Genomic DNA, 19058 nt, shown 5'->3' on the forward strand with positions numbered 1-19058 from the left:
GACAACATATTGTCAGGTCAAGACTAACGCCATAATGAAATACCCGCACAGTGCTACTAGTTGTTACAAAACAATATCCGCTGTGTTGAATACGTCAAGATGGGCTTGATTTTTTATTTATTTTTTTCTTCTTTTTTTTTTCCACCGAGGCATCGCGAGTGGACTTCATTAACCTTCCCTTCAGATCAATATTCATCATCACTCCACCCTCCAGGCAGCCGGGCTGCAAGCATCGCATCGCACGTTAAACGAACCCACCCGGCCTTACCATTCCGTGCCAGCTGATGACGATCCCAGTCCGGTGACGGTCCTTTTTCAAAACATCCCGACGAGAAACATTGCGGTGATCATTGCTGAAGGCTGACAAAAAGACGATGAGGAAAAGGGAAAAAAAGCAGAAGTTCGCTGATGCTGAATCACTCACCCTCGGCTCACCACCTTGCAACCATTGTGCTGCAAGATGCTGGCTGTACCATTGTGGACCAACGAGAGAGGGAGGGAAGAGGAAAGGGGGGGGTATAGGGAAATTTGTTGCCATAGCAACCGAGCAGGAGCACGTCTGACGTCAAAGCCCGAGCACAGAGAGAGGGCGAGAGAGGAAGAGATCACATGGAGGCTGAAAGTCTATGCATACAGCAACAAGCACCACAAAATGAACATAAAAACTTCTAAAACTATACTTCTGCACATATTTGCTTTTGAATGTCATGTCTTTGATTTCTTATATTGTTGTATTTAGTTTTTAATATCTATAGAACTCTTATTGCTATTTAGAGACGTGCTATTTGTTTGTATTGTGTCTGCAATTCAAAACAAAAGTATTATTAATGTTGGTAGTCTTTCTGAACCTTATGTCTTATGATATGTATTTATTTCTTATTATATTTCCCATTACCTCCTGGCACATTGCTATGATTCCTCTTCATCATTTTATATTTTTATAAACCAATGGCTGAAGTGCTCAGAAGATAAGTAATCAAATCATTCCTCCTATCTGTAATTGTGTCCAGATTAGCAGCAGCATGCTAATGCCAATGAGCCTCGGGTCACATCTGCATGGGTCAACAAAGCCGTGGTGTCCACCTGGCAGCCCATACTGAATGTAAAAAATCATTTCGAAATAGATTTTTAAAGCTGCAATCTCAGTTTTAAAGCTGTGTTAACAGAGTTTTGGCCACTTCAAGAAGAGGAACCTGACAAATGTTTTAGCTGTGTTTTCATCCCCCACGACTTCCTGGAAAAAATATCTGGGTGTTTACCTCGCTAAATGATGCTGACTTTGTTGGTCTGTACAGGTGGATACTATAACAATACACTGATTAAACATGGAAGATATTAGCCTGAAGAGGGCTCAAATTGAGGTGGAATTAAAATGCTAAAGTCAGGCTATAAGGTTGTCTGGCCGCCGACTATGAGATATGTTCTGACCTCAGTTTAATAAGAAGATTAATAAAACTCATAACATTATTGACCTCTACAGCCTTGAGAGGTAATTGAAATATGTCTTCTATGAAATTCAAGCTTATATGCTCCTCAGGCTGCAGTCTGTCTGTGTTTGAGTCTAGCACCATTGCTGTAACAAATTTGCTTAAATAACTTACCCAGTGAATGAATGTCATGAATGCCAGCTCGTCAGCGAGGTTGGTTGCAATGCATAATCTTGATTAAAAGTCTGAAGATTTTCCAGGTTCATGCCCAAACACAAATGAGATGAATGTGACTTAGAGCATGATGCATCTAAAATCCATCATTAGACTGGGTGCACCTGTCTCTTCTTCAAGCTGATGGTTAGAAGCAAGGATCCACACCTAGTCCAATATCAAGAGGGAAATAACTTGAAGAAACCAGTTTGTTGTTGCACAACAAGACTATGTTTGCCAGAACCACAGAGCTATCACAGCCAGACTAAGTTGATCAATGGGGATAGTACTTATTCACAGTCAGTGTATTTCCGACAGTAGAGGACGGTCACACGCGCCCACTTTGAAGAAACAGACAGGAGTACCAACACAGGAGCAAAGCAATGTACTGCTGTGGATGGGCGCAGCAGCCAACGACACTTAAAAAAGTGTCGCTTTAAGTGTACAATTTAATCTCAATTTAATGCTGATGCCTCTATATGACCTACATAAGTAAACGAGACCATCATCAAGAAGATTGGCTTTTTCTATATAGTAAATCAGACAAAATCATTGTTCACTGCCAACTCCTTCAGCTCAAACTCCAATGGGGCCTCCGGCAGCAACCAGCCCACCGCGGACAGACCCAGAATCGTCTTCACTGCCACCTTCAACCTGCAGTCGAGGAGGAGTGTCAAGAGCTCTTCGCCTGGCATAAGCGTCTCCTCCTCCGGCCAGGAGCAGAGCTTCGCCTCGCTGCTCTTCTGGTATCCGATAGGAGCCAACACCACTGCTGCTGAAGACCCTGTATTGCTCGTTTCGCTGGAGGGAAGGGAGGCACGGAAGAACCAGGACCAGGACTGCTCTGTGCATACTGTCAGACCCTGCTGCGGTGAAAAGAGAAGTTTTCGAAAGGGACTTTGGTGCTCACAAACACTACCACTTTTGTCCACAAGGACTGCCAAAATCAAGACAAAATTTAAGTTCCAAGTAGCAGCTTTAAAGGTGTCTCTGGTGGCTTTGAAGATAGTTTAACTTTCAGTTCGGTTCCTGCCTTGTTCCAATACCCTGTGGACTCATTCTCCAGTAAGATAAGCCACTTGAACAACTGATTAAACAGTGACCAGTAAAGTCTGCTCACCTAACATGCCTCTGAGTTAAATTCAGCAACACTGACTCATCAGTGTGGGATGATGTCTCAAGTGCAGAAGCCTGATTGAATAAGATACGATACATCAAAATGAGCTTTTAGTTCTAGGCTAGACTGATTTGGGATACAAGTGGGGAAAAACCTTTCCATGCATGACAACCAGAGCTACACACATTTTTACAAATCATCTCTGATGGCTCTCTGACACTTAGTTGCCAGATGTGGCAAGTTTTTATTTTAACTCTACGAAGACCAAGGAACTAATATCAAAAGCTCCAGGAAAGTTTTTAATGCTCTCCAGCTGGACCCAAAGGCAAAACTCTCCAGTCAGCAAACCACATGCCTTCAATCTACCAGGTGCCCCACATTTCAAAGACTGTCAGAATAAGTAAAGCCCCTCTTTCAAGGCAGTGCAAATCACCCTCGAGGTTCAGACCAGCACTGATGAGGAGGTATTAAGGACAGAACTGACAGAAATAGAAGGAAGAAGAAATCCCACATTCAGAACCTCTCGGTTGCCCTTATATGAGACATCCCTTATCCAGACCGTGGCCTCTTTGCTTCCGGTAATGAACAGAGATTAGAAGCTGTTGAGTAAAATGATACAGATCTCTTTGATAGCAGTTTATTGGACACTAATAAGTTGCAAAGCTGGCCAGAAGTGAAAGAAATAAGCCAGTACCTCAAACATTAGACACTTTCGTAGTAAATCACCACATGCACTATGGCACAGGTTCCCCAAGTGTTCCCTGGTGAAAATCAGTTCAGCTCACATACCAGGGTTAAGACCTAAAATTACTCAATTACTCAATTTGTTCTTCTCCTCCTTTCCTTGGAAATGCCATGACCTGGAGATGAGGAGGAAGTTTAAAAAACAAAAGCCTTGTCATTCCATTCCAGTCCCGTTATCCAGGAAAGAACATTCACTACATTTTTACCATTCACTCTGTATTAATAGTGCAGTGGAATGCCAGTCACACACTATCACTGTCCGTACTGCACATCTCTAAAAAGTCTTGCCTAAAGCCAAAGTTATTTAAGGTCTCTATAGGAATGTTCATTCCACACCAGACAGGATAACTAAATGCCTGGGTTTTGGTATTTGAGACTTTTCGCCTGTCTTGATAGTTATGATGTTACGAAGCAAAAATGATTTTAGCCAATCCCATTTGATGAAAGTCAAAAACAACATGGTGATGATTAACAGTCGCAACTTGTTCATTAGATGAGATGGGCTGACATGTTAAGTTCCCGGCGATGCAAATGTAAATTTACAATGAAGAATGGGTTCCCGTGGCACAGTGCTGGGGCCATATAGCACACCTGTACATTAGGGTCCATGGCGGGATAATCCATATGCTTCATTATAGTTCGAAAACAAATCTTGTTTGCTTAGGTTACATTAAGTGAGTCAAAAATAATCTGCCTCACATGAGGACAAAAGGGCTAGACACTCGAAATAAAATGCTAAATGTGCAGTTTTAAGGTGTGGATAGAGGGATACATATACTGTAAACTTCTGATGTGTTTGAGGGTGTTATGCCTTGGTTGGGGACACACCGATATATTTTGGAACTACCCAAACTTTCTACAGTATTCTAAAAAATGATCAACGAGAGATTAAGTTGATTTTCGGTATCAATCTGACTCTGAAGGATTAGTATTTTTGGTGTACTCTCTGAGATCAGACCAAATGATGAGCACAGTCTCTGATTAAAGCCACAGCACAGTACACCTATGCGAGTTGCTTTGTTGCATCATCTTGAACTGATGCAATAAGATAAAGCAAGTTACTAACATGTCCTCAATGCAATCAAGAAACAGATTTAGATTGAACAGAGAACCATAATAACACTTTCAACACAGTCACCATTTATATAAGGCAGCATGTGATGATGACTAACAGCCACTAGATGGCACAAGGCAGAGCGTAAATGAGTCAGCTTTGAAGTGCACTAGGAAGGAAGTACTGAACGGTGAATTGCTTCCTGACTGCATAGATGACGCTCAAACATCTTTGATGTTGTGGGAAATACTGAGATATGGGCCAAGCTTGATTTTTTGTGAGTTTGCAAAGTGTCAGCTTGTTTGATCCCAGGGGATGAAGGAAACATCACATGATACACAAACTGATCAATGAGTATTTACTGCTCGGAATATAGGGAATGATTTTCATCTTTTGTATTCATATTAGTCTCATTGGTGTATTATTTCAAAGTAAAATAGACCCAGAGAAACACATATACACCCACACCTGCACCTCAGTTCCCTCTTTGACCTATTGTTCTGTATTTGCGATAATGCATTTAACAGATTTTAGTTTATATGCGCAAATGTGTTGGGGTTTGTTGTCAAAACAAAAGTTGGACAACTATATATAAATCATTTAGCAAACCTGGATCCAACCCCTCTGCACATTTTACTCCCAGTTGTGTGTGTTGTTTCTATAGAAACAGTTAAATGACAGTCCCCTTAGCAGAGAGCCAATCAGCAGCCGCAGTAAGGTGTCTCGTTACTCCGAGTCAGCCCACGCTAGCTCCGCTAAAGGAGGAGTTATTGCGCTCCTCAGCAGTTATGGAGACTTGAAGGGAGCTCAATGCTGCGCTGCGTCCATCCAACACGACTTCTGAGCAATTTTTAAAGAAGATACTTGTATATTTTTTTTTTGTACAGCGGCGGCTCGGATAACAAAAAAGTGCCATTGTAGTGGATGTTTATAGCTGAATGCGCGGTGGAGACCTGTTGCTCGCCTGCCTCGCCGCCGCCGCTTAGTAAACTACTATCCAAGATGTTGCTTTGTGGATGGGATGGCCTCTGCTCCCGTTTGTGTGCGCACTCATAGCCTCGTCGGAGTACGAACACTTCCACTTTCAAGTGATTTTTGTAGCTCTACTCGACCGGTAAGTTTAAGCACTTAAAACGTGGTGTACCAAAAAGTTCGCTAACTTTGACGTGACGTTAATATGTCCGCGGGACAAACGACGAGCCGAGTCAGTTGTGGCGAGGCTCAAACGCCGATGCTTCTTGTATCTAATAAATCTCGGTAATGCGGTTAGCTGGCTTCTGTAATGCTAGTTTACAGTCTGTTTGTTGGTCTTTAGTAAGACTCGAGCTGCATTGATACATTTTGCTACATTTTGTGTTAATGTCACAACAATGCTGCCCCTCCTGATGGCTGACATTGGGCATCTCTGACCACACCAGTGAGTGTATTTTAGGTTTGGGAGGGACATAAATACCAGGGTGTCTGGCTAGCTAACCGCCACCAGCACTTATTTGAGTCATTTTAAAAATAAGGGGTCAACGTGTCTAAGTTTACCAAAGAGGCATGATTATAGTGCAGACTGAAGGTTTTATGGGGGCTGTAGGAAGGCAGTTTGTACCCCCTCCCCCTTCATTACCATAGAAAAGTAGTAAAGTTAGCTGAAAGCCAAAGGTCATGAAGAATGTGCCATTAAAGCCTAAAGAGGAAGGTGGGGAGCAAGAGCCCATCTTAAGTGGTTATGATGGAGATGGTGTGAGCATCATCATAGGAAACAAATGGGGGAAAATAGTCAGTGGGTTGGGTTTGTGTGTGTGTGTGTGTGTGTGTCTGTGTGTTGGATGAGGGGGGGTGTGGAGTGAGGTTTTGCAAAACCATGCTCTGCATGTCACGGTACTCATAGCAACCCTGTGATTAACGGAAATGGAGCGGATGAGGTCGAGACCAAAATGAGATGTGAGGGCCGTATAGGCCCAGAGCTGGGCTGGTGATCATGGAATAGTCATGGCTTTCTCTCTGACTGCTCCTGACCCTGGCTGGGCTGAGCTGAGCTGAAAAACAAAACGCCAACATCCAGGGTGGCTTATTGGTTAGTTAGGGAAACCAGTCCATAACTGGAAGGTACCGGGTTCAGGGCTGTAATGGCCACGGTGTCCATCAGCGCCCTGTTTGTAAAATAATCTGGGGAAGCATGTAGGCTTATTGACTAAATTGTAAGAGGGTTATGATTAATAAAAACAAACCATCCGGTTCTCCCCTTTTTATTTAGGTGAGTCACTGCTTCTGTTTAATTAACACTACAGTTTTCTTCAGAAGACACTTGTGCAACCACAACCTCTCTCCTCCTTTTACAGTCTTGCAGTAAGGAAGAATACATAAACCGAACATCAACTTTATATGCCTTCAGTTTATCACTTTGATAGCAGATAGCATCTGGTTTTGGTTTGCCGTACGCATTTTGAAAACATCAGTCCTTACATCGTCGGGTCAGAAGATATTGTGTTCCAGGTCTTCCCAGACCCGGTGTATGTTTTGAATTTGAATGGTGTGCTCGCAGGCTGCATAATGCAGTATGATTCTGGGAATAAGAGGTTCACTCAGAGTTTGTTGTTGAATTTTCCTGGCATGTATGACTTCAGGACGATTTTCACCTCAATGCTGGCGAAGATGACCTCTTCTCGTTGGCTTCTGTTCCAAATGTGTTTGCCAGCTGAGGCCACAGTTCTGATGTTTGGAGGATATGAACAAATTCCTTCTCGTATCTTATGTTACGAGTTATGCTTTTGGAAACAGAAGTGGAATCTGGCGTTTTTATGGGCCGTTGCCTCGAGAGTGACGCACCTGAAGATTTAGGATCAAAGAAGAGTTTTAAAGAGAAAGACGTACATATTGTTTATGATCTTTTTTGTTCCTGGCAAATATAGAGGGATGAAATTATTTGTACCTTTTCTTTGGTACGGGTTACTCCGCTCAACTGCAATTTTTCAGGGGATTGTTTTCAAATCCATTTCGTGGGTTGTAGCCGTGTCACAGACAGGAAGGTGGGAGGAAAGGAAAAGCTTCACCTAAGTGTGGAGCAAAGAGCACTATCACGTTTCCAGGATTATTTTCTTTAAAAAAAAAAATCCTTGTGACTGTGGCCAAGCCTTTCAAACACTTAACAGCAGCAGCAGTAGCAGACTAAGCCTTGTTTAGAGGTTTTCTCTCTAGCTTTAGTGTGGGAATACCTGGGAACAAACATCCCCACTGTCTGAAAAAAGAGAATGAGGCGCGCTGAAGTGGTGAGGGCTGTCTGCTCTCGCTGTTTTGGGGCCGCTGCCTCCTAAGCCCCCCCTCAATAAACGAGCAGGACCGTAGTCCAATGCGAGAGGAGCTGGCCTGCGCAGCAGCCTCAGCAGCGCGGATAAAACACATTCCACTGTAGGTCTCTGTTGAAATAACAAGGGCTGCGAAACAATCGGTCTTCACAGCGCCCGCTCTCCCCATTCTCATGGGTAATGAGCAAGATGGGTAAGTAACCCAGCGCGCCTCAGACTTCACGCCTCCCATTGACTAGAAGGGTTAACCTGCATTCCTGCATTTCTAAACATCCAGGCCTGCGACATGCTTACTCATTAACTCTCCTCTCCCAACTCGGATACACAGAAAGGACGTTGTTCCGGCATATTGCTGTCAGATGTGAAGCCCAACACTAATGAGGCTGCTGACCCAGTTTTATGTTCAGAGTTTATGGATGAGTGATCTGCTCAAATTTAGCTCCTAATCAACTTGGCCCTTTTGAGCCAAGCTTGCAATGTTCATCTCTGTCGGTCAGTCCACCACTTCAGTGCGGATTGAAATATCTCAGCAGCTATTGGATCGATCGGATATCAAGTTTTTAACTTCTGTAAAATATCAAAAACATGGTCTGTGGAGACGACAGGTGTAGTCCTAGCCCACAGGTAAAGTGCAGTTAGCAGCCAAATGCCAACTGCCGCGCTTTGTGTTTTGGCAATACTTTAGAAAAATGTGTTGTTTTTTTGGGACTATAGAAAATGAACGTTGATGAAATATGGTGTTGTACTTTGGTAACCATCCCAAACATGTGTTATGTATGGTTGATCTTGCGTAGGAATTATGCCTCATGTCGTGTGTTTTCATCTGCTGTGGTTTTGTGTTGTGATCTATAAAATCTGTTTTTGAAAGCTGTTGTCTAGCTAGTCCTAATATAGCCTGTGCTGTGTACAGTGTGGGTTTGCTCTAATTTGTGGGAAACAAGTGAAAAATAGACATTCAACAAGTTGAAAACATCAGAAAATCTGTCCAAGTTGATAATTATGGATTTGTTTTCTGTTATATTGTACCGTGACTGTCTGTCAGTGTCACATTTTGTGGTTAAGTATTAAGACATTTAGGACGTAAGCTGCGTCGGCAGAATCTGGTTAGGCCGTGAAACCACAACAAAGGGTGAATAAAACCTTTTTTTGCGCTCGACAGATTGTAGATTATAGTCGACACTACAGATGATCGTTAATCTCTATATTAGCTCAATCAGTCTGAGTTTGAGTCGTCTTATTCAGAAAACGCAGCTCTCTCGTTGTGAAGAGGTTAAAGCATGTTAACCTTCTTCTCAAGGGAAGTGGCACAGTTACTTATTATACGAGTTACTTATAAGCTTATACAATTCTGTATATCCTCATTCTTGTTTAGTTGTCCTCTGTGAAAACTTTGCATTGCCCAGAATTCTATTTTTAATTCATAGTTTCCACATTATTCTTTATTGCACAGTCTCTGTCTCACTTTTAAACGAGTCATGGAAGACAGACTGTCTGCGGGTCGCATGAGATCAAAGTTTCGCCCGTAGGTACGACGTGTTGTGGCTTGCGTGCAATCTGAATCCATGGGAAGTCCTGTAGCTATTATTGTGTGACGATATGTTTGCATATTCTAAACAAAACGCTGCGTGCGTGCGTGTCATTGCATGCATGCATCATGTGCTTGCGTTGCGTCCTCGGTTGCAGAGGACGATAAGACGGCGTACGTTTAGAAGACGTGGGAGTTTGCCCGAGGACATGAGAGGGAGAAGAATGTTGATGTTAAGTGCTTCAGTGCTTCGAGTTATTGTAGTGATATGAATAATGTGCTACGCTTTAATCTTACACTGTCGGGCCAGTCTGGGCAAGTAGGGAGCGGATCCTTTCAGGATCAGGCTCGTGTAAGTATTAAAAGTCTCAACTGAATTAAAAACCCGAGTTATATTTGAGATGTGATGTGCAGAGGCTCCTATCATATAGAGAAAGCATGATAGCCCTTATGGTTTAAAGCTTATTGTCTGTGTGTGATCATTGTTCTGGTATAAGTCAGCTGTCCTCTTTCTCCTCTCACACAGGGAAGATGCATGTGTCTCTGGCAGAAGCCCTGGAGGTTCGAGGAGGTCCGCTCCAGGAGGAGGAGGTCTGGGCAGTGCTCAGCCAGAGCGCTGAGAGCCTCCAAGAACTCTTCCACAAAGGTATGAATACGTGGAATCAAGTGTGCACAGATGTTTCTCTAGGATCTATTGTACACAAAACAGAGTTCACAATCATTCGTCTTGTGTGTTTTCTCACGTCCTTTCTGTTCTTTTATTGAACAGCCTACTCTCTAAATCTGTCGACACTACCTTTTTTTATTTTTTTAAATAAATCGGCTGAGTAAAAATCTTCTGGTGTCCAGATCCCATGAATTGCAGGTGCTATTTTGTATTAACAAATTGATGGGAGTGATTGCCATCCATCACATCACTGCATGAATCAAAAGTGAATTATGGATTTCAGTCACACTCAAAAATTGCTATCAATCAAATCACAACATTCAATCAGTGCATTTAGTTGTCAGCATGACTGTGTTGATACTGGTTTACTGTGCAGTTTAGTTTCTTGTGTCGCAATCGTTTCCGTGAGTCACTTGTGCCTAAAAGTGTTGTGATTGTCCTTGAAGCCAAAGAGAGATACGGCTGCCAGATTCAGGAGTGTCTTTGTAGCTAAAGTAAACTCCAGCAGCGGGTGGCTAAAGGAGGTTTAGCTCTGGGGACACTGGGGAGGACGTCATTCAGCAACACTGCGGTGTCCTCTTTTTGTTGCTAAAAAAAGTTTGGGTGGTGCCTCGTCTCACACGAAATTCCAATACACCTGACTGTGTTGGCAATAAATCATCTGAAGTGTTTCGCATTGGTCCGTGAATTTCCACGAAGCAGTAATCAAGATGTAGCAGTGTGCATGAAGCAGCTTGGCCTCCACTTTTCCTTGCAGACAATCCCGGCACATTGTAGGAGTTCCATCTCATCAGCGTAAAATATGCCTCTTATGCCGAGGTCACATTTACAGCAAGAGATTGTTTTCGCAAATCCTCTGCAGTTATCAAAGCTTCTGAGATAAAGTTAAGGACAGAATGCGAGGCTGGATACGTATGGATTATCTTAACAATACTATTTAGATGGCATTGTGCTGCAGAGATTGCGATTGTTAAGGCATCCTTCTTTTATGTTACCAACAGAGTGCAGTTGTGTAAACAGTTGTGTATACTGGGTAAATCGTGGCCTCTCTCACGTGTTCAGTTTTAGATTGCTGAGTGAAGCAAAAAATTTGAAGAGCAGATGTTGGAACCAGCTATTATAGAGTCACTGCGCTATGTAAAGAAGTATGTTAACCACAGGAGGGGGATTAATAACGGCAACCGCTTCAACTTAAATGTGTTCGATTATTTCTCAGATATGCTGGTGTTTGCGGTGAATGCCGTACTTTTAGATGTAGTTTGTTTCTGCAGTTAAAGTGAACATCAGGCGGTTTCCTAATGCATGAAGTGGGCCAACGTTTAATTGACTTGGCAAACCGTGACATGACTTCAGACACGCTTCAGACATTGTGAATACACTCACATTATCAAACACTAAAACATTTTTTTCCCCTGTATGTAAACAGTAGGGGTTAGTTCCTTGTGTTTGTATAAGAATGATTTGTTTGAACAGGAAATGTGTGAATGTTTCTTGATTTGTTACAGGAGTAGCTCCTCGTTCTTTTGCCTGTAGAATATCTCGGATATAATGGCGTGTCTGCTGTGGCATTGAATGCATGGTACGCTTCACCGTACAGTACCTTTTTTAGAGGGCAGCCTCTTAGTATAATTGTTCAGAGTTATCCTCTGCCCCTAATAGCTCAGATAGCAGCTTATCAGACAGACAGGCAACATTGTTAAGGGATAAAATGCTGCAATACGAAGTCATGTTTTTGAATCTTTTAGTTTCTATTAGAACAGTCAGCTTCCATCCTTTCTGCTTCTGTCTGCAGTTTATTGAATCTTTTGATTAGTGCGTTCTTCCATCAAGAAACAAAATGAGCCCAGAACTGAGCCATGCACTTCATGCTTCAGCTCTATTATTGCTTCTCCGGAGCAAAAAAAGCGCTTTGTGTTGGATCCACCTAGTAACCCAGTCTACTTTTTGAGTAAGCTCTTCAAATGGTCACACGAGTTTTAAACAGGAAACCTCTATTTACTTAGTGAATTCCAGCATTTGAAAGCAGATATTTGGGTGCCTCAAATCCAGTTCCTCTGTTCGTCTCTCTCTCGGAGTCGAAAGAAAAGAATTTTGCAGCGCTGCTCAAACATTCCTTTGTGTATTTTTAAAACCTTCTCTAACCATGGTGCAGGCTGCGGCTTCTGTAGGAAAAGAGAATTACGCTGTGTAGCCATTCCTTTTCTGCTTCTCTGCCTCAACAGTTATTTTCTCACAGACTTAAGAAATCAACATGTGTTTTTGTTTACTTCAATCATCTTGAGTTTCCATGAACGCCGAAAACGTAGCGAGAAACATCCACTGTGGTTGGATGTGTCTACAGTTGCTGCATTCGGTGTGTGTGTGTGTGTGTGTGTGTGAGTGAGAGACACAATGGCTGGGTATTTAAATATTTGAAGTCCTAAAAATGTCGCTTGTTTGTTTTTGTTCCTCAATGCATCTTAAGTGTCTGAATTGTCTGTTCCCCTCTCCAGACCCTTCAGCCATGGGTTTCATCATCTCGCCCTGGTCCCTCCTGCTCATGCCCTCCGGCAACATCTCATTCACGGATGAGTATGTCACCCAGCAGGATTTGAGAGCCTTCACGGCCCCAGAGGTCCTGGGAGGGGCCTCGTTGACTTCCGTCTCTGACATAGAGAAGGTATAAATATTTACACAGCCCATCGGGTGACATCCATATGAATTGTTTAGTCTACAACCTCTAATGCGTCGCTGATGTGAGTTTGATCAGGCAAGGATGTGCTCTTATTAAAAACCTAACTGCCCAGTCACAACAACACTTGAATAACACAACAACTCGTAAAATTCAGAACCTGAAGTCGTAATCGACCATATGTCCCACAATGCACGGCTTCTTTTACACACGCACAGAACCCCACCCCCCCTTTATCCGACTCTCCCTCTCTGGTAGAGCTGAGATCTTGCATGACCGGATTCCCGTCTCTGGCACGGCCCCGCAGACCTCAACACACTTTTGTGCTGAGTTAGTTTTCCATCCTGGTCCCGTCTCCCCAGCGGAGTTATTTCAGTGTTGAAAATCTAATCTGCTTCTCTCATTATCAGAGACTGTGGGGGTGAATAGAAGTCAGCTGCAAGTGCCATGAGTTTCCTTTTCACTTTATCAACATTCAACATTTGTGGTGTTGCTTTTTAATGGGTGGCTTTTTAATTTCCACATTTGTTTTGAGAGTGAGACTGTGTCTTTAAGTTTGCTCTCGAGCTCTCTTCCTGAAAGACCTTCATGGCTGTGTTGCATTCTTTGGCAATCCCTGAATTATTCTTTCCTCTACCAAGCCCAACATTCAGGGGAAGTCATTTCTCTCCCGAGCTGAGTGAAGAGTAATAAGGAGAGGAAAATGGAAAAATGTTTTTGATTTCGGCTGAAAGCCCCCGTCTTTTCCCTTTCCAAAATAAGAATGAATTCAGCTTTTGTTACACTCCAGCTTGAGTCTATCTTCCACACAGGCAGACTTACATTAATAATGTTCAGTGCTTAGTATAATCTGACTGAATCAAAACCTCTATATTCCTAATCTTTCTTGCTTTACGCTCTTGTTTACATTAAACGTTTGTTTTCTTGAGAGACCAAGATTAAAGGAAGTAGAAAATCTGTTTATGAAACTTCTATGATATTTTCTTCACAGATGCACATGTACTCTCTGGGGATGACCCTGTTCTGGGGAGCAGACTACGAGATCCCCCAAAGTCAGGTGAGTCATTAACAAGGATACGTGCTTCCAAATGGAAATAGTATAGGAGCATGTTTACACTTGTTAATCAAGGCTCATTTAATTCAACTTCAATCATTTGTCAAACAGTGCTGAACCAACCGGACAGACACTAGGGAACAAGATGCTAGCACATTAGCATTAAGTAATAAAACAAAAAAGTGATGACATTCATGCTCATGTGACATCAGTCGTTTAACTAGCACACTTGGCAAAAACATTAAGAGTTGAGATTGTTGATTTCTGGAACAGCCACAACCAAAGTAAGGTAAAAATATATCTTAAACAAATCTTAAAAGTATCTTCTGCTACGGCGATTTTTCCACCAAGTTACTCAAAAATTGTCGACGGTGCCCATGCGGGAATCTCGTGTGTCACAAAATACAAATTCTAATAATTCTTGGTACTGTTAATTCAATGTCAGATCAACAGTTCAATCATTTCTCATAACCCCACTGAAAGCCGACATTATATTTGTTAGTTGAACCTTTCAGAATGAGATCCGTATCTGGATACCTCGTGTGGATCGGAAAAGGTGCGAGCCGTAAATACACTCTGGAATGTGTTCGCATCTGCCAAGACTTCTGGATATGATCTGGCTCACAGCGAGTTCATATCTCAGCCAGGTGTAAAACACAGCGCTCACATTTTGTGAGAAAGCCCCGCCCACAGGTTAGAGACGGCGTGACTCACACTCGAGCTTACCAATCCGATCCGCCTCACCGGGAGGCTCAGGCTGCATTCTGTGAAGGAGGTGCTATAGTAGTGCTTATGGCAGCTGTGAAGTTTGTAAACAAACATTGGGCCAAATGAAGCATGTGATTGTTTCTGATGCATGCAAATAAAGTGTCATAATAGACACTTAATGGCCCAACACCCACTTCCAGTACAATCTCTGTACCTGTTGCTTTCTTTACATAATGTACACAAAAATGGCATCATTGTGAGGAGAATACAGATAATCTTATTGAATTGTTTGCATTGACATGTATTGATTCAAAACACTCTACAAATAAAACTAATGTAGTATTTAGTATTTCAGAGTAAAAATCTGACAGTTAAAAAAAGTATTATATCTTGGTGATACTGATTAAAATAAAAAAGTATGCACTGACACTAAAATAGCAACTTCTACCACGTTTTTGTATTTAACGTCACTTTGAGTGAGCACAGCTTAGGCGTTTTAATCTAAAACAGCCTGTAGTAGATGGACTTTTAAAGTAGGTGATGGGCTTGTGCCATGTTGGCACGGTTTGCTTCCTTATCTGGACATAATGGAAGTCAACACGATAACACAGATATCAGATTCAGGGACGCAAGTACAGCTCGTCACTTTATCGTGCATACTGCCCCCCCGTCTGTGTGTTAACGGCCTTCCTTCTGTTTGCTGTGCAGCCTATGAAGTTGGGGGAACACCTAAACAGCCTGCTCCTCAACATGTGTGATGATGTTACAGTGAGTCGAATGTCGCTGCGCACGGTGCTGGACATCAGCAGCAAACACATAAGAAACTCCAGCTGTGACCCTCCCTTCTCCTATATCAGAAAACTGGTCCGGTTGGTACTGGGCAGCCTGTCCCAGGTAAGCAGTTTTTTATTTGATGTGGGTCAAATACAACATTCCCGACTATGTTTTTATTGGCTCACACTTTAAGCTGTATCCTAGTAAAGTGAAAGTTAAGAGATAATGGGGCTTGTGCTGATAGAACATGATTTCAGGATGGATGACTCAGAGGGAATGACCCTCTAACTTCTGTTCCCCCCCCCTCCTTGCTCTGCTTTTCTTCTTCACACTCGCTCTTTGTTTTTCTTTCTCTCTTACTTCCATTCGTCGCCATCTTTCTCTCAGCTGGACGGTCTGCTGACTGACAGGGAGTCTCTTCCGGAGCGGAGTAAGGAGATTCGGGAGAGGCTGAGGGGCAAGGGCTTGCCCTCAGGTAAGATGAGCTGCACTTACACACACACACACACACTCCCACACACACACACACACACACATACATTGAACACAGAGTTGTATGTGCTCGGTGTGTTGTCCATGGAACATTTCTGTGGTGTAGAAAGAGTTCTATATTTACGCAGTGATTCAGATTTCTTGGATGCCAGCGCTTCATGATAAAAGGGTCTGGTTTATATTAGTCTTCAAAAACACGTCTTGTTTTTGTTTATCTAAGTTCTGCGTATTCTTCATTTGACAAAGTCTGCATCAAGGACACCAGATGCTGCATTAGATCGTTGAGATGATGAGAATAGTATGTATAATTGGGTCAAGAGAGCATTTATGTTCCTTCCTTCTCATGATAAACTGAGGTTCTGACTGAGTGTAGTCGAGGATACTGTTTGTGTTGGACGTCGTTTGCAAATGTACTTTTATGTGGAGAGAATTGGATGTAAAATGCCGTCTCCGGTTGCCATGCTGTTCATCACTCGCACCCTCACTTTGTGGAAAAGAATCGAAAGTGGACGGGGAACAACAACGCTGCAACCTCGAATCGGATTTAATTCAGGAAAATATGAGCAAGTCTTCCCAGTGGTTTCTGAGAGAAGTCCGGCATTTGTCCAGGCCATGGAAAGGGGAGCGCAGCACAAACATGGCAGCCGTCCCGATTATGTAAGCACGGCATGGCATCGATTACAGAAGCATATTTTGGAGTCACCAGTGAAGCTGCTGGTCTGCTGTTTGTATCAGCGCTTTGTTTCCCTGGTAGAGCACCAGCCAGCCCTAGGGAAAGTACATGCAAAGAGTATTACTCCGTTCTTAAGAGCCTTTCTTCTCAAGGAGCAGCTCTCCGCCCGTATGCCAGCAGTTCCAAGTTCAACTGGCTGCCAGGGGAATTCAGTTCAGGGGAATTCTCTTTTATATTTGGGATAGTCAATGTCGTCACATCATTGCTATTGCTGTACTAGTATTTGCTGAAAAACTTGTGGTAACAATTGACTTCATTGAGATATAAGACATCCTGTTTTGTTTTTTTTGCTCAGCCTTGTGTGCTTCCCTGACTTCCTGGAAGACAGCCTGTCCGTCTTTGATGTCGTTCCCCGTTAAGATCAAGCATATGCTTTGTAGATTAAACCACCGCATGCAGGGTTTTTACAGGACTTGACGTCTCCTTCTGTGCAGCTCATTTCTGCATCTCTGCCTCTTGTTTTTGCTGCTGCTGATGCACATGTTTGCCTTCTGTTTCTCTCCTTTCTCTTTTAAAAGAAGAACCGTCACAGTAGTTTATGTTCAGCTTGTCTGGAAAGGCAAACTTAGAATTTATGGACAGTCAAAGACGGCAACATTCATTATTCAGTTTTAAGAAAGACACGGTGATAGACGGGCTGGACGGCTGTGCCAGAAATTGATCATTATTGTGGCGCCGTATGCTCGACTCAGCTACTGAACAGAACAGACGATATGCAGAAATAGTTGGTACCCCTCAAAGTCAAGAGCAGCACGCCATCTTTCTTTATATGCTATTCTTTGTGTTTTTGTTGGTTTACTTTACTAATTAATTAGTTTGATTTGCTATCAATCACTGCTACATTTCCACCCCTAGTGCTGTATAACAGAAACTTCCCATTACTGCTACTTATTCTAATTAAATGCCATCGAATTCAGCCAATAACCATGGGAAATTCAATTGGGGTCAGATTAAAATCATTGAAGTTAGAATGTAAGGTTAGTTTAAGAAGGAAGTAAGTTCCTGTAATAAGTCACCTGGTTCCAACACACTATTTCAAACCATCCATCACATTCCTCTAACCAGCACTATGTCAGGGTTGTCAATCATAACATACAGTATTGTATAATAATACTACATCTCTAGTTATGACTGAGTGGGAACATGTTGTATGCCTACCCAATTATTCATTTACTGTAGCGTATTGCCTAATCTTAAAATACACACACACACACACACACACACACACACACACACACACACACACACGTCTTCACAACTGGAAATGGAGCTATCCAAGGAGTGTGTGAATGCACCATTGTCTCTGCTCTTCAAGTGGCGAGTGCCATTCTAGGTTTCATTGCATTCAATTGTTTCTAAATTGTTCCAGCGTTTGTTTCCAGCACAGACCTGCAGGTTTCTGAATCCGTGCCTGCTGCCTTTCCAACATGTAGTTAATCTGCTGCTGGCAAACTTCCACTTCTGCTGATGTTGAGTGCTGTGGGTTTTTTGGCATCGTTTTATGCAAAAGTCTCCCAAGTAAAATGCAACGTCATGACGTTTCATGATGCTCAGTTTCATTCCAACAACATGGAGAGCAGGTCAAACAAGCCATGTGGCTTCTGTAACTCTGCAGGCTTATGCAATAAGAGTGTGTACACATCTTTGATTCCTCAACATTCACAGCGCTTGTAAACTGCTGCACTGCTGACGGTGAATTCAGTTGTGATTTTCTTCTTTGTCAACATTCACAAAGTATTCTGTGGCACTCAAACCATTTAACCCTCATCGTTCCATGTCGAGCCGACACTGCCTCAACACTTGAGTTTTATCAGTGTGAGCTTCTGCTCGTAGTTCAATAAAATGTTGGTTCTCTCCGGTTCTCAGGGAGGAGTGCCGCCCCCAGGGTTCTGGAGCGCTACAAAGCCAGGAGTCAGGAGCCGACGTCACTTAATCGAGGCCTCAGCCGTTCCATGGGCTCTCTACCAATCCAGGAGCTGATGAAGGGGGATGAGGGGGCGGTCCTACAGTATTCCCCGGCTGACTATCAACCCGACTCTGAATCCCCCACAGAATTCTACCCCAGACCCCCGTCACTCCAACACCAGCACTCCTATCCCTATCTGCACCCCCTTCACCCCCAGCAAAAGGGCCGGCCCGTGGAACTGGACCGGAGATCTTTACCCTTCCACGGTGTGGACTTGGGCCCTAGTCGGGCAAGGAAGTACTGGGCTTCCTCCGTGGACTTGGCTTGCATTGACCCAGAGGCTCTTCGTTTTGGGGCCTTGGAGGACGCACGGAGGGGCAGCACTGCCATAAGTACCCACTCCATAGGCAGGCGCAAATCGCCCTTGTGGACGTCCAGGGATTCTCACTTCTCTGAGTTTGGTGGGCTGAATAGCAAGAAGCCTCATCACCACTCGGCCGTGACGGTGGGCTCGGGCCTCACCGACGCCTATGACAGGATAAAGGAGAGACAGCGGAAGCTTCAGGTGCTACGGCTTGCAGTGGATGGTGAGTCTACTTTCTTAACATAAAAGTGCAGTAAAGAGGAGCCTTCAGTCCCAGCACTGAGATAAATGTGCTCTTAGGTTTCTATTCCAGTCC

General features: G+C 43.2%; 1 protein-coding gene across 4 annotated transcripts in view; it reads left to right on the forward strand.

Annotated features, from left to right (window-relative positions):
• Positions 1 to 5286: 5286 nt before the first annotated feature.
• ptpn13 (protein tyrosine phosphatase non-receptor type 13) overlaps positions 5287 to 19058 on the forward strand; it is a 39050-nt gene continuing 25278 nt past the window's right edge. For all 4 annotated transcript variants that reach the window (XM_076087870.1, XM_076087885.1, XM_076087893.1 and 1 more), the window contains exons 1-7: positions 5287 to 5669; positions 9900 to 10019; positions 12533 to 12699; positions 13703 to 13768; positions 15182 to 15367; positions 15635 to 15722; positions 18339 to 18965. In XM_076087870.1, coding sequence (XP_075943985.1) covers positions 9905 to 10019; positions 12533 to 12699; positions 13703 to 13768; positions 15182 to 15367; positions 15635 to 15722; positions 18339 to 18965 — 1249 coding nt within the window. In that variant the 5' untranslated portion in view covers positions 5287 to 5669; positions 9900 to 9904. The remainder of the gene's footprint in view (positions 5670 to 9899; positions 10020 to 12532; positions 12700 to 13702; positions 13769 to 15181; positions 15368 to 15634; positions 15723 to 18338; positions 18966 to 19058) is intronic.

Source organism: Anarhichas minor, unplaced genomic scaffold (genome assembly GCF_050575085.1).
Source record: "Anarhichas minor isolate MPS153535 unplaced genomic scaffold, ASM5057508v1 ptg000002l, whole genome shotgun sequence".
In the NCBI taxonomy this organism is placed as follows: Eukaryota; Metazoa; Chordata; class Actinopteri; order Perciformes; family Anarhichadidae; genus Anarhichas; species Anarhichas minor.